Consider the following 18,597-nt stretch of genomic DNA (forward strand, 5'->3'; position numbering starts at 1 on the left):
GTTCAATCAATTACTTTATATATTTTCAGGTTTTAATTCTTAACTTTTACGTTATAAACTTTCAGCCAACTTCTAAATTTTCAATAATATATGGGTTTATTTTGTCAAATGTATCCTTAACTACATACAAAATAAGCAAATAGAGGATATCCGAATACTCTACATAGGTATAACAACTACACAAAATATAGGCCATGAAAAATGTTTTCTTCATATAATTTGAACGTAGAAAATATATTTACATTATATAAATTGGATGCAACTTTAGGAGTCAGAACTGTGCAATTTTTCTGAACTCTACAGGTGATCCGAGCTAGTCCGTGCAAACCTTCCTTTTTAATAATTGCCCTCACAGATTCTTTAATGACATAAGAAGTCACTTGGTTACAAGAGTTATCATGTCATTAGTTAACATAAATAAAAAATAAAATAAAATAATTAAAGGACCAAAATTAAAATGATCCTATTTTAGAATAAATCATATTTAAGTCTTAGATTTTTTCTAACCTATCCTGATACAAAATATGGCGGGACCAATTGACTCATGAGTTTCGACTCATTTTGATGGTTTGAATTAATTTTTATAATAATTATTTTAAAATTTATAATTAAAAATATCATCTTTTATATATACATTAGAATAACTATATTGCACATAATAAAATATTAATTTCTAATTAACTAATAACTCAAAAAAGTTTCTGTAAATTTATAATAAATGAAAATGAACTTTTTTTCCTTTTAATTTTATGAAGTTGGTCAAGCGAAGGAAAACAATTATGGCAAGTCGTAAACTTACTAGGGTAGGTCTAGTAGTAGGAGTAGAGACAGTGCATTTAACGTCATAGAATTGAACCATAGGACGATCATCACACACAAAAAACAACTTTTGATAAGTTGACGGTTTAAGTCCTTGTAAATATTTTTTAGTCTAAATTTAAGGTGCCATTTGCATTCCCTAAACTTGTATGTATAATAAAAAATGTTTAACTGTTATACACGTGTAGAATTTTTTACACTAATAAGTAGTAACAATACATGGAATTTAATGGGATTTTTAAGATAATGGTAGTGTTTTTAAAAAATGGTTAAGAAATTAAAAGAATTTTTTTTTACCGTGGAGACCTTAAAAAATGTAAAAAAAAATTATAGACAACATAATTTTACAAATTCTAATAAATATATTTCTCCTTTTAATTTCTTAATCAATACCCTAAATACCCTAAATGCATTGGTTAGGATTTGTTTTAAGATACCCTAAATATTAATGAATACCCTTAATTAGCATTGATTAAAAAACTAAAAGAATTTTTAATGAAAATATATAAATAAATATTTTTTTAGTTTCCTAACTAATATACTAAGACCAATGGATACAGATCAATAGATACAATGTAACCATGTTTGCCTCTAATAAAGTGTGGTGAAAAGATTTATATAAGGAAGCGCGTTATCAGCACTTCCAGAAAATTAAACCAGCTGAAGATGGCTGCATCCTCCCTATTCAAACTTCTCCTATCATCAATCATGCTTTGCACTATACTGCAGCCATACACACATGCTCTTAGAAAGGCAAGTATCTAATACAGTTGTCACTGTTTAATTTCACATAACTTCAACTACAAAATTCACATTTTGCTGTTGGATATACTATATTTCACATATTTATGCTTTGATTTGATTCTCTTTAGCAGACCTACATTGTATACTTGGGAGAGCATTCTCATGGTCCAAGTCCTTCACTTCGCGATCTTGAGTCAGCCACAAATTCCCATTATGATTTATTGGCCTCAGTCTTAGGAAGGTATATATAAAATCTAGTGTATTAGTTCGAATTCTAACTTTTGTATATAAAGAAAACTTGGTTCGAAGAGACCAACTAACCTTTGCCTACCTCCAAAATCTTTGAAGGAGATTTGTCTCAGTGAAAAAACAACATACATATTTCGGCACCATAAGTCCTGAGTCCTCTACCAGGACTCGCTATCATTCCATGCAATCATATACGTGTAAAAAAAAGAATCTTTATTCTGTGACTCTAGCTAGTTGATGACTAAAATATTTTTATTTATTTATTTATTATTTTCACAGCCACGAGAAAGCAAAGGAAGCAGTCATTTACTCGTACAATAAGCACATCAATGGCTTTGCTGCACTACTTGAAGAGGAAGAGGCGTCAGAGATTGAAAGTGAGCTGATAAATGATTACCATGGTTTCTTTTAGATCTTCGATATATATAAATTATAACTACGCATTTTGATGCTGTACGCATATATATATGTATTTGGATCTATTGGTGCAGAAAAGGCAAGTGTAATTTCTGTTTTCATGAGCAAAGAGTATAAATTGCACACTACCAGATCATGGGACTTTCTTGGGCTGGAAAAATATGGAGGAATTCCTGCAGAATCCGCTTGGTGGAACGGAAACTTTGGCGAAAATACAATCATTGCTAATTTTGATTCAGGTACACTAAACTTTTAGTTGCTCTTGATACAAGAGATTTCGGATATGGCATATCTAAACTGAATTTGTTTCTTAGATAAGAGTATATCAACATGTTTTTTTATAATTTTTTCTGACACATTATTTATTTTTGGGCCAAAGAAAGAATGTAATGGAACATGTGTTATTCTATTTCTATTGCCTTTAATTTTATATCTTTCCCTATTTACAATATATATTCCTTTTTTTGTTCTGAATTGATTAATAATGTTCCCAATTACTAACTGAAAATATTGATTTTATTTTTTATTTTTTAAGGCATTAAATATATATATATATATATATATATATATATATATATATTTTATAATAATAACAACATATCATACAAAGAAATAAAATTATTTTTTTAATTTAAACATTTTTACATCTTAATCTTTATACTTATTTTGTATTTTTCTTTATTTCTTCCTTCCTATTTGTCATATCAATTATCTCATCTCGCTTTTTTCTTCCTCCACACTTCAAAAGTATACACACACTTTTTTAAGATGTGAAAAAATGATTTTTCATTTAATATTAAGTACTTTATAATTTTAATTCATTAAATTTCAAGAACAGATATACTTCTATTTATATACTTTAGAAATGAACTCATTATACTTATACCCCAATCAAATTTTAATTTGTTATTGTTGTTGATGTTGTTATTTTGTGTGTGTGCGCACGTCCACACGCGTGGTTGTAACTGAATTACTGACTGTTTACATGTTGAACAGGCGTTTGGCCCGAACACATAAGTTTCAACGACAATGGATACAGTCCAGTGCCATCAAAGTGGCGTGGGAACGGGGTCTGTCAGATTGACCATTTTAGACCTTCAAACAAAACATTCTGTAACAGGTCATTTTTTACATTTTTTGTCTGTTTCTTTAATTTCACTAACCAGTGTCTCTAAAGAAATGCCAAATGAAACACTTATATATAGATATATAACTTTGAATATTTGATTATTTATGTGCAGTTTTAAAATGTTAATAAAGTTAGTGTAATCTGAGTAGTTTGTAAGAATTTATAAATTCAAACCTCTAAATCTACTAAATAAATACATAAAAATTAATTAAAAACATTTGTAAGCAAATGAAAAAGTTCCTTAGCAAATGTGACAGTACATGCATAAACCAGGCACATTTGTGTGTGCATCAGCATGTGACAATATATATATATATATATATATATATATACACACACACACACATGAAGCCCAATATGCACTTTCTATTTCCACTGACTTTTGCGGATCTGTTTTTATATAAGCATTTTATATGTTGGTGTGTTAAATATTCCAAGAAAAAGAAATATAGATACTACACAGCTATGATGATGAATCAGGAAGTTGATTGGAGCAAGAGTCTTCAGTGAAGCTTACGAGGCACAATATGGCAAACTTGATCCCTTAAAACGCACTGCACGTGACTTTGTTGGCCACGGTACACATACCCTGTCAACTGCTGCTGGTAATTTTGCTCCTGGTGCAACCTTCTTTGGCAATGGCAATGGCACTGCAAAGGGTGGATCCCCGAAGGCTCGTGTTGCGGCGTACAAAGTGTGTTGGTCTACAAATGATGCTGGTAGCTGCCATGAAGCAGATATTCTACAAGCATTTGATTATGCTGTATACGATGGTGTTGATGTCATTTCTGCCTCTGTGGGTGGCTCCAATCCTTATATTGAAGCTTTCTTCACAGATGGGGTTTCCATAGGGGCATTCCATGCAGTTACTAGAAATATAGTCGTGGTTTGCTCTGCTGGCAATGATGGACCAGCACCTAGAACTGTCACAAATGTGGCACCCTGGTCCTTCACAGTTGCTGCTAGTACAATAGACAGGGATTTTCTCAGCAACATTTCTCTTGGTAACAAACATTACCTAAAGGTAACATGAACAACATTTTTCTTTTATATCTAATTAGAAGAATTTAATTAATAGATATGTGGTTTATTTAAAAAAAATTTACACCATCGACCAATTAGAAAATTCATTCTTAATCTAACTTGTAAGATAGTTAATATAAAAATCAACAAATTTATCGTATATGTAAGTTTTGTGGCAGAAAATTATAAAAAAGAGGGGAGGAGAGAGACAATACGTATGTGGAGGAAATAAAATTATTCTATTCTAAATCAAATTATTCTAAGCCGCAATACAATAAATAACAAAAGATAAACTAATTAGATAACAAGATTTCATCAGAATTGAATATTAAAACTAATTTCCTCCTTAAAGATAACAATCACTTATTAACTAGACTAATCCATTAAAATTGAGTTGTCCCTAAAATATAGGAAACCAACTCATATACTAAATCCTATCTTATAAACTGAAAAATAAAATATTATATAGTTACAAAAGTATATCTTTAACACTCTTCCTTGTTTTTGGAACTGCAAACTCCAATTCTTTGCCTTAAGAGTTCAAATTTGTTGATGGGCAGTGACTTTGTAAACATGTCAGCCAGTTGATCTTTAGACTTGCAGTAAATTAAGTTCACTTCTCCACTTTGCTGCATCTTTCTCAAAAAATAGAGCTTCATGTTAAAATGTTTAGTCTTCCCATGACACACTGGATTGTTTGCAATAGCAATGGCTGCCTGGTTGTCAACAAAAATTCCAATTTTGTTCTTTTGAGCAAATATAATATTTGGTCTTGTTGTAGTGAGATACATTAGACATCCAATTAAGCTCCTATAATATCCTTCATCAATTTTATCAGCACCATCTTCCTTGGTTAACTTCACCTTTTGATTCATTGGTGTGCTAATATATTTGCATTCCTCCATTTGAAACTTCTTCAAAATTTCTTTTGCATATTTCCTTTGACAGATTAACACTTTAAGAAAATTTAATGAAGGCTTATAGCCATACCAAGCCTCAAATGGAGTTTTATACTTCAAGACTTTGGTTGGAAGACGAATTTGAAGAAAAACTGTTGTGTTAGCTGGCTTCGCCCAAAATGTTTTAGGCAACTTCTTCTCATGCAACATGCATCTAGTCATCTCCATCACCAATCTATTTCTTCTTTCACTAACCCCGTTTTGCTCTGGAGTGTAGGGGGTTGTGAGTTGATGTTTGATTATAGCTTTTTCACAAAATTGATTAAATTTTGATGATGTATACTCTTTCCTTTTGTCAGATCTTAGACATCGAATCTTGTAGCCACTTTGAGTTTCCACCATTTTCTTGAACTTCACAAATACTTCAGCCACTTGTAGTGATGGTGTTCTTTGAGGTCTTGCCACATCAGTGTGAATTAGCTGCAACTTTTGAGAGGCTCTCTAAGTTGATTTGGGGAATGATTTTCTGTTTTGTTTACCAAATTGAGAAGCATTACAGTTTGGCAAACTATAAGAAAGTATTGGTAGACCTTTTGACTTGTCCTTTTTTTCATGTTTAACATTCTTTCAAGATGGCAATGACCAAGTTTCTTGTGCCAGAGTTTCGTGGGTATGGCTTGAGTGAAATAGGTTGCATGCTCCTCCTCTGTTGGATCAAATGAGAAGTTTTTACCTCTCATTTTAACCCTTAGAACTTCCCGGCCAACAATGTCATAGATAAGGCAATGTTGATGTTCAGAGGACACTTTAAAGCCCTTTTTAATCAACTAACCTACACTTAGCAAGTTTTGGTCAATGTCAGGCACATAAAGAACACCTGATATTAATTTGGTACCTGAACACGTTGAAATTGCAATGGTTCCTTTTCCTTTTACAAAAATATAGCCACCATTTCCAATTCTGAGCTTTGAGACATTAGTTGACTTCAAATCCTTAAATAGAGTCTTATCATATGTCATGTGGTTCGTACAACCACTATCAATCAACCAACATTCAAAACTACTCCTCATCGAATAACATGTTGCAGTAAAAATATAATCTTCTTCCTCCTGCTCAACAACTTGGGCATCAGCTTCTTGCTGTTGAATTTTGCTTCTACAAATTACAGCTTCGTGTCCAAGCTGATTGCACTTGTTGCACTTTGCGTCTGGTCATTTCCAACATTTGTATGGTGGGTGACCTAATTTTCCGCAATGCTGACAAGGTGGATAATTTTTCTTTTTACCCTTACCTTTGTTTTGGTTGTTTGCATTATTTTCGTTGCTTGTTGGCTGATTCTTCTTGACATATTTCTTTCTACTGGATTTAACATGATGGTGCTTGGCTTGTAAAGCACCTTCAACTGCACTGTCTTGTCTCATCAACCTCCGCTGCTCTTGGGACTGCATAGCATTTACAAGTTCTGCCAATGTAATCTTTGACATATCCTTAGTATTTTCCAATGAAGCAGTAGAAGCTTCAAATTTTTCAGGGGCAGTCACCAATATTTTCTGAACTATTCTTGAATCAGAAAATTCAGAACCTAGCAACCTCACCTTGTTAGAAATGCTAAGAAGTTTGTTTGCATACTCCTTGATTGTTTCAGACTTCTTCATTTTTTGCATCTCAAATTCTCTAATCAGATTCATGGCTTGCATTCCCTTGATCCTTTCATCTCCTTCATATTCATCCTTGAGAAAATTCCAGATTTCAAATGCTGATTTGGTTGTCATGATTCTGGTGAAAATGTCATGTGAAACAGCAGCAAATAAGGTAGCCTTCGCCTTTGACTTTCTAGCTTTCCTCTCCTTTTGATTTTTAATTTTAGCCATAGTTGGATTGGCCGATAAAGGAAAAACTTCGTAGTCTTCCTCAATAGCTTCCCAAAGATCATTTGTCTCCAGATGAGTCTCCATATGAGCCTCCATTCGTGCTGCCCAGATGTGATAATTATCACCATCAAACACAGGTGGTGCTAGTGCTATGTAAGGAGTTTCAGAATCCATCTATTTGATGAATTGAAGCAAAGTTGACAGGCTTTTTTTGTGTGTGGGTTGTATTGGTTCACTCACAGGTCCCTCTAAGAAAAAGACTCTTGATACCAATGGTAAGTTTTGTGGCATAAAATTATAAAAAACAAAGAGAGACAATACGTATGTGGAGGAAATAGAATTATTCTATTCTAAATCAAATTGTTCTCAGCCGCAATACAATAAATAACAAAAGATAAACTAATTAGATAATAAGATTTCATCAAAACAGAATATTAAAACTAACTTGCTCCCTTAAAGATAACAACCACTTATTGACTAGACTAGTTCATTGGAATTGACTTACTCCTAAGATATAGGAAACCAACTTATCTACTAAATCCTATTTTATAAATTGAAAAATAAAATATTATGTAGTTACAAAAGTATATCTTTAACACAATTTGTGATTGAATCACAGGATAAACAACAAATTTATTTTTTTGCTATATGATTAGTATATAGGGAAAACCATATTGTATATCAATTTAATTTAATTGGGTTGCATGTCTATGTACATCAGGGAGCCAGTCTTAATAGAGGCTTACCATCCCGGAAATTTTATCCATTGGTTCATGCTGTCAATGCTAGACTTCCTAATGCCACAATTGAAGATGCGTAAGCTCAAATTCCCCTAACTTGCTTCAAATATTTACGTCATTGGTTAGATTTTTATTACTTCTTGTTTCTAATATGAGTGTGTTACTACCGTAGTGGTCTTTGCAAGCCAGGAGCACTTGATCCTAGAAAAATAAAGGGAAACATATTGGTCTGCATTCGACGTGATAAAACAACATCAGTAGCTCAGGGTTACGAAGCCGCTAATGCTGGCGCAGTAGGAGTGTTTGTGGTCAATGGCAAGCAAAGTGGCGGTACACTTCTAGCTGAGCCTTATCCTATACCGGGTGCAAATGTGGATGTCAGTCAGGATAAGGATATTGATGAACACGAATGGTTTGAAAAAGGAGGTTCCGACACTAACAATAGCAGGTAATCATATATCACTTAATGGTTTTATTTGGGATTCAGAATCAATTTTCCAACGGGTGACCAAACATGTTCATATTTATTTAAAATCAGGAAAGTTGGTATTTCAAGGTCATTTTTGATGATCTGACATGAATTCAAACAGACACTAAGCCATTTCCATTTCATTTCAGTGTTTCTTACATTCTAAAAATACATGCAGCAAATGAAAAACTTCATCTATAAATTTCTCTGCAGGAAACTTGTTGCTTACATGACTGTAGCAAGAACATATTTAGGAATAAAGCCTGCTCCAATTGTGGCTGGATTCTCATCCAGGGGTCCCAATGCAGTGCAACCATTGATACTCAAGGTCTACATTTCATTTCATCATCATGATATATTTTTCTTTTCCATTTTCTTAGATTCAATACTTTGTTTTCTGTTTCAGCCTGACATAATTGCCCCTGGTGTCAACATATTGGCGGCTAATTCACTAGCGGCAAGTCCATCAAATCAACCATCAGATAGACGTCGTGTTCCTTTCAATATACAACAGGGAACTTCTATGTCTTGCCCTCATGTTGCTGGTGTCGTAGGTCTTCTCAAAACACTTCATCCTGATTGGAGTCCAGCAGCCATTAAATCAGCCATTATGACTACTGGTATGCTGGCAAAAATAATACATCTATATGCATTTACCAAAAGAAACATTGATTACCCTTTTACCTTTGTTACAAATATAATTAAGGCTTTATTGTATTTTTAGTCTTTCAGTTTTTCACCTTTAAATTTCAATGGCATCTATTGATAATTACTAGCATTTCGCTTAACGGAATTAGCAGATGTGACAAACTGACATGATTTATCAGTAAGTAAATAGAGTTTTAAGATGTCATGTCAGTATGCCACATTAGCTCATTCTGTTAAATATTGTATAGAATGAGGATAGAGGAACCTAATGATAAATGGAATAAAATTCAAATCACACACTTGCGACCTCTGAGGAACTGAAAATGCAAAATAAAAAATGTTATAGATGTTGAAAAAAAAAACATTCTACTTCAAATTTTGGGAAAAAAAATCTGATAGAAATTATGCTATATTCCTGTAGCTACCACACAAGATAACAACCACCTACCAATTCGGGACGCATTTGATCAGATAGCAACTCCATTTGATTATGGCTCTGGACATATTCAGCCTAACCTTGCAATGGACCCTGGACTTGTTTATGATATGAGAACAAGGGATTACTTGAACTTCATATGTGCCCATGATCACAACCAATATTTTCTCAAATACTTTCATAGAAGCTCTTACAATTGTCCAAAGTCTTACAACATCGAAAATCTCAACTATCCTTCGATCACAGTAGCAAATCGAGGGATGAAACCTATAAGTGTTACTCGTACAGTTACCAATGTGGGGACTCCAAATAGCACATATGTTGTGAAAGCTAACGTACTTGAAGGATTTAAGGTTCTTGTTCAACCAAGTTCATTGGCTTTCAAGACAATTGGAGAAAAGAAGAGCTTTCGTGTTATTCTTGAGGGAACCAGTTGGCCTAGTCATGGTTTTCCAGTATTTGGGAACTTGTCTTGGACAGATGGTAATCACACAGTAACCAGTCCTATTGTAATCCTGTAACCTTAGAAATTACTCTCAGAAATGTTATCATTGTCGTTTGTGTTTGTGTTTGATGTTATTAGGTAGAAACTCTTAGGTGTTTTTTATTATTGGAATGTTGTATCGATCGAACATCGTTTAATTGGAGCTGTGTTTGTATTAGGCAGCCTCACAATCATGTATGGAGCTTATATGCAAGGATAATTCTAACAAGTAGTAACATACGGTCGTAAAACTGATCAATGAAACATTTTCTTTCTGATTAAAATTATTCACATTAATGAATTGTACAATGTTCTTAATCCTAATTTCTTGAAATTCCACGTCGAATAAAGATATGACTACTTTACTTCTTATAAGGCTTAGACAGTCTCTAGCGTACAAGTTAATTTTGTGAGATCGATAGGCCTTAAACCTAAATTTTAAAATAGCTATAGAGCATATCCTAAATCTGTTATTGGGCATTTGGGTCACCCAATTGTAGTCTTACAAAGCTTTGGCATTCTTCACCTCACAGTTTTGTGGAGTTAAGATCAGATTCTATATGATAATTAAACCCCGAATTTAGTTGTGTTCTAGCTACTTTCATGTTGTCTTTTTGTATTATTTTTCAAAACTATAGGAAGTGCTAGTGTACTACTGGTATTGCTTTCAGTGAGAGTGATTTAATTATCTATCGTTATGGACTTTTTAAGTCAGCAAATTGTTATCCATTGTATATAACTGTGATCCAGGCATCCAGCGGATCTTTGTTATGTATTTTGCTGGGCCTTGGTTTCTTATTTTGCAGCAAATCTGTTAATATTTACCTTAGGATTGCAGAAGCAGAACATAATCTCTGTATTATTTTCGTTTGTTGAATAAGTCTTTCAAGTCAGTATTTTTTTAAAAAAAAAAATTTGGGAAAATGTTTTTTATTTCCTTTTCTGTAGATAATATAGAAAAGTTGTAAATTTTATGTTTATTACAAGTAGTATAAATGTTGGCTGATGATAAATAAAGTAGAATTCCTCCATATATAAATTATAGATGTTGGCTCTCAACCTTTATACTAAAAACCTACAGAGTTTCAGAATTTATTAAATTTCATGATCTTTAGACATTTCCTCTGTGCGGCATACAATGATGCAAGTTTATATAGAGCTAAGTTTCTTTTCTTTTCTAAATGTATGCTATATACAAGGATGCAGTTTATCTTATTAACCAACCTTTTGACTTGGCCTCCTTATGATAAACCGTAACAACCTTATCATCAGTTTTCTTATCAAAATATTTTTTTAATATTCTGCTCATTGATACCAGAAACATCTTGTTTGGGCTTTATGTAATTTATTTTGGTCCATTTAGCTGCTGAACTTTTTTTTAGAAGAGCTGCTGACTTAACTCAGTCATATTTGCCTATTCAAATTTGGCCTTTTGGCTTGGGCTACTAAAAATTAAAATTTAGGTTCCAACAATTATACATGAAGTAAAATTAGTACTATGAAAATTTTAATAAATATTTTAAATATATTTATATATGAATATAAATTATTAATCTCATTTATAATTTGTAAATATATCGTGTACACACCAATTAAATAGATATTACTCAATGAAGTTAAATATAAATTTATTTTATTATTTAGCTTATATTATTGTAACATTTGTTTCCTGTAATATAATTTTATTATTTAGAATTTCTCATAACTTACATTTATGCTGCAATTACTAATATATATATATATATATATATATATATATATATATATATATATTAAGTTAAATATAGTGATTATATTGAACACTAGTGAATCATTTTAATATTTAAAATATATACATGCATCGTGAATTTTATATATCATATAGATATAATTATTTTTCAAAACCAAACTTGTCGGCCTGGTCACCACGCTAGAAATAAGAACATCATATCATCGTCTGAAATGCATTAACTTGGGCATTCCATTTTTTTTTTCATTTGCCTTTTTAAAAATGAATAAAAAAATAAAAGTGATAAAATAAAGAGTGAAAGTAATTAAAGGGTACAGTCAATACTCTTTCCTTTCTCACTTTACACGTTAGCTTACTTGTAAAAGCTGAATGCCCGAATCTTAGTCTTCTACTATGTATATCTTGAAGACCTTAATTAGTCTTCCACTATTATCTTGAAGACTTTACTCAAGAATGTGTACATTCTTTGATAAGAAGAGGCTTTTATATTAGCGAATAAGAGAAGGCTCTCCAAAGGGAAAACTTTTTAAACTCTTACTATAATGCAAATCCACAAGTGGAACTCACCAATGTTGGATAACAGGGATCCACCGGTTTGGTGAAACATCGCATTCATATCATCACCTTGACCCCATCTTCCATTTCTATCTCAGACAACAACACAATTCAAGTTCTACATATATTTCCCAGCAGCCAGGGGTGGAATATGCTCAAAGCAAACATCCATGTGAGTCTGTCAGGCATCTGAAATTTAGGTCTACAAGTACAACATTGTGGAGTTTGGACTTCTTCAATCTTAGGCACCGTCCCTAACTTTATATCTTTTGTTTGTTTTGTTACTACAACTTTCACATTTTAGAATGTTGCTAGCTTCCTCCTCCCTCAGGAAACAATGCTTAAAGAAACAAAATGTAAAATACATTGGCATATTAGTCCCATTTTCCTTGACCATGCTCTTCTTGTTGCAGCCAAGGTTTTAAAAAATGGTATCCAATGACAATTTCTGCTGCAGTATAAAATCAACGCAGCCACATCAGTTACATTTATCTGAAATTTTCCACAACATCAAATACTGCAATGAAACTCTAATGGGACCTGACCGTAATTTAAAACCTTGGTTGCATACAACCAGTGCATACAAGGCAGCATGACTAGGCACATGCCAGTTATTTACAATGAAATTGCCTAATACGTTAACCCAGTTCCATCAGTTTAGATAGTCATGTGACTTTAGATACATTTGTGTCTGCTCAAGCAGTATGCATATTATTGTTAAATGGTGTTATTTTATAGGTCAAATCTTGTTTATTTTGGACTGTTTCTGTGTAAGTTCTGTTTCACTCTTCTTTTGCTTATGAAATATGCTCATTGTATATTCAATAATACCTTGTTGAGCATCATGGCCTTTTATTATAGAGATTGTTGGAATAACTAAACCAGTAGGAAGTGGCAGATTTGTTAAGATTTTTGCTGGTTTTATGATACTAGTCAGTCTTTATCTAAGATGGGTTTGATATAGACAAATCAAACATGAGTCGCAGTGGGGTGAAGTTTAAAACGTTAAGGCTAAATATTTGAAAGATTTGTATAATTTGCCATTCAATACAATCTTCCCACCAAATCTGTATCAACTTATCTGTTTGCCTTGAAAAGACACCAACTTGATCAGGTTTTCTTGGAGTTGCATGGTCCACCATTAACCAATCAATTGCAATTTGGTTCAATTTGGGTGAGTTTGAGATAATAATCACACTATATTCCAACGGTTGAAAATAAGAAGGGGCTAGTTGATTTTCAGTTAATCCAACAGCACTTCGATTACTTAATTACTTAATTACATTCATATATATTGGAGTTGCAAGAATGCTCTAATTGATTGGAATCAAGGAAGCAAGCATGTGTTGAAGTAATGCATTTGATTTAGCCTATTTTACTTTAAGTTTTTCAGGAATTATTTCAAAAAAATAAAATAAAATAAAGAAGACTGCTTTAAAAAAATATAGTAACTCTTCATTTACCTTACCAAGTTTAATTACTGTATCTTTTTACTTAAATTTAATTTGACTGATTTGTTCATTTGTTAAAGTTCATTTAACTGTTTATGAAAATTCATAGTAGACCATTGAAGAAAAAAATATTTTAATCAATTAAAATTAGTTTTATTTAATTGATTAAAATTTCTTTCAAACATGAGTTACAAATGTTTTCAATTTTTTATATTTGAAATAAATTTAATCCATATATGCTATAATTTTGTCTAAATTATATAACATATATAATTATTTTTTATTTGTTGGAATTAAACACAATGTCAAAGAATTTATAACTCACACATTATGTTCAATCAATTAAATTAAACTTTTGTTATATATATATATATATATATATATATATATATATATATATATATTTTGTTGTTTTACAAAACAAATGAAATATTAAATTTATTTTCTTTTCCAAGATGTACTCTTAGAGTCCATTTATGTTTGTTTCACCAAATAAAAGTTTATTTTCAAGAATGCTACATGAAAATATTGCATATTCATGTTTGTTACATGTTAATAATTTTTATTTTTATCACACTTTTCCTACACTTCCATTCCCGTGAGAAAAGATGGGAATGAAATATTTTCATGGGAATAAGGAGAATTATTTGCTAAAATATTCTTAATTTCTTTTCTAATTTATTTTTTATTTAAATTATTTCAAAATTCTAAAAAATATTCAAAGGGATATTAAAATGTAATAAATCATATATTTTTTTTTACACTACTACAAAAAGATGATTCTACATTGGTTCTAAGGTACTTTTAAAAATAATTTTGAACATTATTTATAGCAAACTAAGTAGAAAGTCTTTTTACAACGTTCTTGAAAAACCGTCTTAAAAAAATTACACATTTTAAAATAATTTTCTTGAGAAACGTCTTAGAATGTACAGCTTTTTTAAAACGATTTTTCAAGAATCATCTTAGAATATATATATTTTTTAAAAAAAAGTTTAGAATTCTAAGATAGTTTATCTTATAATGTATCTCTTTTTTTAAAAAAAATTAAATATATTGAAGATTATAAAACGGTTTTAAGATAATTTTCTCATGAAACCATCTTAGAATGTATTTTAAAAAAAAATAAAAAAAATATTGGTCAATTTATACAACATTCATAAGAATATATAGGGATAGAAGACATAAAGAAAATATTAGAAAAGAATTGGTCATTGGTCACTACATAATAAATGATTATTGTGCAAAAAAATATTGGGTATTGGTCATTGAATAACATCCATATGCACTATTCGACCATATTCGGCTAAATTTGGGCTGAGAAAAGTATTGTGTAAAAAAAATATTGGTCATTGGTGTTCAGTCCATGCTATCAAGTCCAATGAAAATTATAAAAGTATTCGACATAAAAAAAGTTATCCCTAGAAATTCGGAAGCCTTTGCAGGTACATTAGAACCATGTTACAATATTTCAATGTCTAAAATTGGAAATTGAATAAAATGGGGAAAAGAACCGACATAAAAAGACTGATTTTTAGTAGTGTTCTTTTTCAAACAAAATAAACAAGCATTAATATATAAAGTGCAATTGCTTATAGTAAATAGAGTATCTTCTAAAAGGTAGAAGAAATGTGATTTAAATAGAGAAATACTTAACAAGGTCAAGCACAAAGGATACTGCAATTGCAATTCCGACAAGAAAATATCTATAATAATATTAACAGGGATAAAAGATTCCTAACGTGTTGTGTCTTTCTCATTTTAGTTAAATCTAAATTTATATTCTAAGAGTATAAAATTTGCATATCACATGTTTAGGCTAAAGAAATTTACAAATGAAGTTATATTTTCCTAAGGTTGATTGGTCGAACAAGGCACAAAGATTGATTTATCAAAAAAGACGATTTCCTTCTTTCTTTTTTGTGGACCCAAAGGAATGACTTTTTTTTTTTTCTCTCTCTCTCTCTGTTTTTGTTTTTTTTAATGTTTATGAGGAACGACTTCCTTTTGTAACAACCACGAGATGGGATTTATAATAGGGTAGGGATAAGGAGTTTTTTTTACATACAACAAGAAAAATAATTACTCCAATATCATAATATATATCAGAAATCAATTTTACAAAAAAATATTTTTATTGTCTATCTTATTTTTATAAATATATTAATCTCAAATATGTTTTTGTCTCTTAAATATATTAGTTTCTTATATTTTATAATAATGAATAAAGCTTTTAATTTTGAAGCAATCAAACTACTTAATTTAATTTAATAAATAGAGTTTTTGTCTTGAATAAAGCTCTTAAATATATTAGTTTCTTATATTTTTATAAATATATTAATCTTAAATATGTTTTTGTCTCTTAAATATATCCTTATCTTACCAAGCATGTGTTGAAGTAATGCATTTGATTTAGCCTATTTTACTTTAAGTTTTTCAGGAATTATTTCAAAAAAATAAAATAAAATAAAGAAGACTACTTTAAAAAAATATAGTAACACTTCATTTACCCTACCAAGTTTAATTACAGTATCTTTTTACTTAAATTTAATTTGACTGATTTGTTCATTTGTTAAAGTTCATTTAACATTTATTTATGAAAATTCATAGTAGACCATTATTTGAAGAAAAAAAATATTATAATCAATTAAAATTAATTTTATTTAATTAAAATTTCTTTCAAATATGAGTTACAAAAGTTTTCAATTTTTTGTATACACACACACACACACACACACACACACACACCACACACACACACACACACACACACACCACACACACACACACACACACCACACACACACACACACACACACACACACACACACACACACACACACACACACACACACACACACACACACACACACACACACACACACACACACACACACACACACACACACACACACACACACACACACACACACACACACACATCTTTTCCAAGAAGTACTCTTAGAGTCATTTATGTTTGTTTCATCAAATAAAAGTTTATTTTCAAGAATGCTACATGAAAATATTGCATACTCATGTTTGTTACATGTTAATAATTTTTATTTTTATCACACTTTTCCTACACTTCCATGCTCATGAGAAGAGATGGGAATGAGATATTTTCATGGGAATCAGGAGAATTATTTGCTAAAATACTCTTAATTTCTTTTCTAACTTATTTTTTTATTTAAATTATTTTAAATTCTAAAAGATATTCAAAGGGATATTAAAATGTAATCAACCATATATTTTTTTTAAAATAAAAAGATTCCATGAAACAAACCTTTCCTCATTAAGAATAATTGTTGTTCTATAACAAATGAGAAAAAATCTAATCAGTCAAAGAAATAAAGGATATATTAGAATGGTACATAATATATTTTATAAAATTTGAAATATTTACTACATTTCTTGAATAGTTGTGCTAAAACTGTAAAAAAAATAATTGTGTTTAAAAGTCATCTAAAACACAATGGAGAGAATATCTATCATTCCATATTGAAAATTCTATCTATTGAAAGTCTTCCATTTCTATAGAGTTGAAGTGGTTATTGTCCTAACCATGAACCGTTGAGCCTCGCATGGTTAGGATACGTTGGGGGAGTCTGAAGATTTGAACAATTCTTAATTTAAATACATCAAATATATATATATATATATATATAACAAAATTATTGATTTTATAATAATTATTTCTCTTAATATTTAAGACAATTGAAACAACTCTACACAGTGCAAATTAATAATTAAGATTAATATTATAAGATTTACAATAACTTTACTCAAATAAATGCTAGATCCCTTATTCAATTATAACTATTGTTATCAGTTATGGTGGTGTTATCATTTATCACCACATGGTTGATGTTATTAGTTATCACTAAATAATTAGGAAATCATACCCATGTATTTTTCAATTTAATTAATATTATACAGAAGTAAATTTAGTACTAATATTATTAATTAATATTGAAATATGTATTTTAATAATATTTATATATTAATATAATGTTTATAATTTAAAATATATCATGTAAGCATTAATATCTAGTTTGTTTGTTAAGCTAAATTGAATAGACATATTAGGCAATGAAGTTAAATATAAACATGGACTTTCTTCTTTAGACTAATAAGATTCAAAATCAAGTTTATAATTCAATAAGTTTATCTTATTTGTTTGTTTGAAGAGAAATAGAGTGGGATAAAAGAGAAAAGAGAGATATAAAATAGAAATACTAAATTGATACTATATATTTAAGTGGAAAAATAAAAAGGAGAGAAGTACGTGAACTTGAAGCAAAGAAGCATGTGTTGAAATAATGCATTTGATTAGGCAATTAACGTCTTTGATTTTGTCTCGTTCCTTTTTGTATAATGCCGTTTTGGCTGAAATAAGTTGCAATACCGTGTTTTCTTGCGGATTTTAGTGTTCTTGGGGTTTTCTCGAGTTAGTTTTTTCACAAAAAAAAAATATTGCATTTGATTTATCCTATTTTAATTTTTTTTTTTTGGGGGGGGGGGGGGGGGAATTATTATCTGACAGTTGCTTTAGAAAAATATCCCTAATCAGATAGATCACACTGCTTTGAAAATAAATAAAAAAAATGAAATTTGATATAGAATAAACAATGAAGCCTCATATAGGATTGAACAAAATTAAGTCATATATTGAATAAAAATAATATCAAGATAAATATATAAGGAAGGGATAATTTTTACTTTATAAGTCAATATTATATGGTTAAGTTAAATTTAAACTCATATTTTAGGATAATATGTCACCTATTATATTATCCACATACCAAATACAAAAATATTTTAAGAAGATGGATAAACCTAAGTATCATTTCTTTTTGCAATTAATATGTTTGTAATTGTTGAGAAAAAAAAAGTATCATATCCATTAGAGATGGTGCAAAATATAAAATATATAA

At 30.3% G+C, this 18,597-nt stretch overlaps 1 protein-coding gene across 1 annotated transcript; it reads left to right on the forward strand.

Annotated features, from left to right (window-relative positions):
- Positions 1-1,439: 1,439 nt before the first annotated feature.
- LOC114384542 (subtilisin-like protease Glyma18g48580) lies at positions 1,440-10,187 on the forward strand. Its single transcript, XM_028344233.1, has 11 exons — positions 1,440-1,572; positions 1,695-1,804; positions 2,092-2,189; positions 2,304-2,468; positions 3,226-3,349; positions 3,839-4,382; positions 7,873-7,967; positions 8,064-8,339; positions 8,574-8,688; positions 8,767-8,980; positions 9,430-10,187. The coding sequence occupies exons 1-11, from the start codon at positions 1,486-1,488 to the stop codon at positions 9,963-9,965; spliced, it is 2,364 nt and encodes a 787-aa protein (XP_028200034.1). The 5' UTR covers positions 1,440-1,485; the 3' UTR covers positions 9,966-10,187.
- The last annotated feature ends 8,410 nt before the right edge of the window (positions 10,188-18,597 follow it).

This window comes from Glycine soja, chromosome 14, assembly GCF_004193775.1.
Source record: "Glycine soja cultivar W05 chromosome 14, ASM419377v2, whole genome shotgun sequence".
NCBI lineage: Eukaryota > Viridiplantae > Streptophyta > Magnoliopsida > Fabales > Fabaceae > Glycine > Glycine soja.

Coding starts and splice junctions, on each gene's coding strand:
- LOC114384542 (XM_028344233.1), top strand. CDS start 1,486: ATGGCTGCATCCTCCCTATTCAAACTTCTCCTATCATCAATCATGCTT. Junction 7,968..8,063: donor AATGCCACAATTGAAGATGC/GTAAGCTCAAAT, acceptor TTACTACCGTAG/TGGTCTTTGCAAGCCAGGAG. Junction 8,689..8,766: donor TGCAACCATTGATACTCAAG/GTCTACATTTCA, acceptor TTTCTGTTTCAG/CCTGACATAATTGCCCCTGG.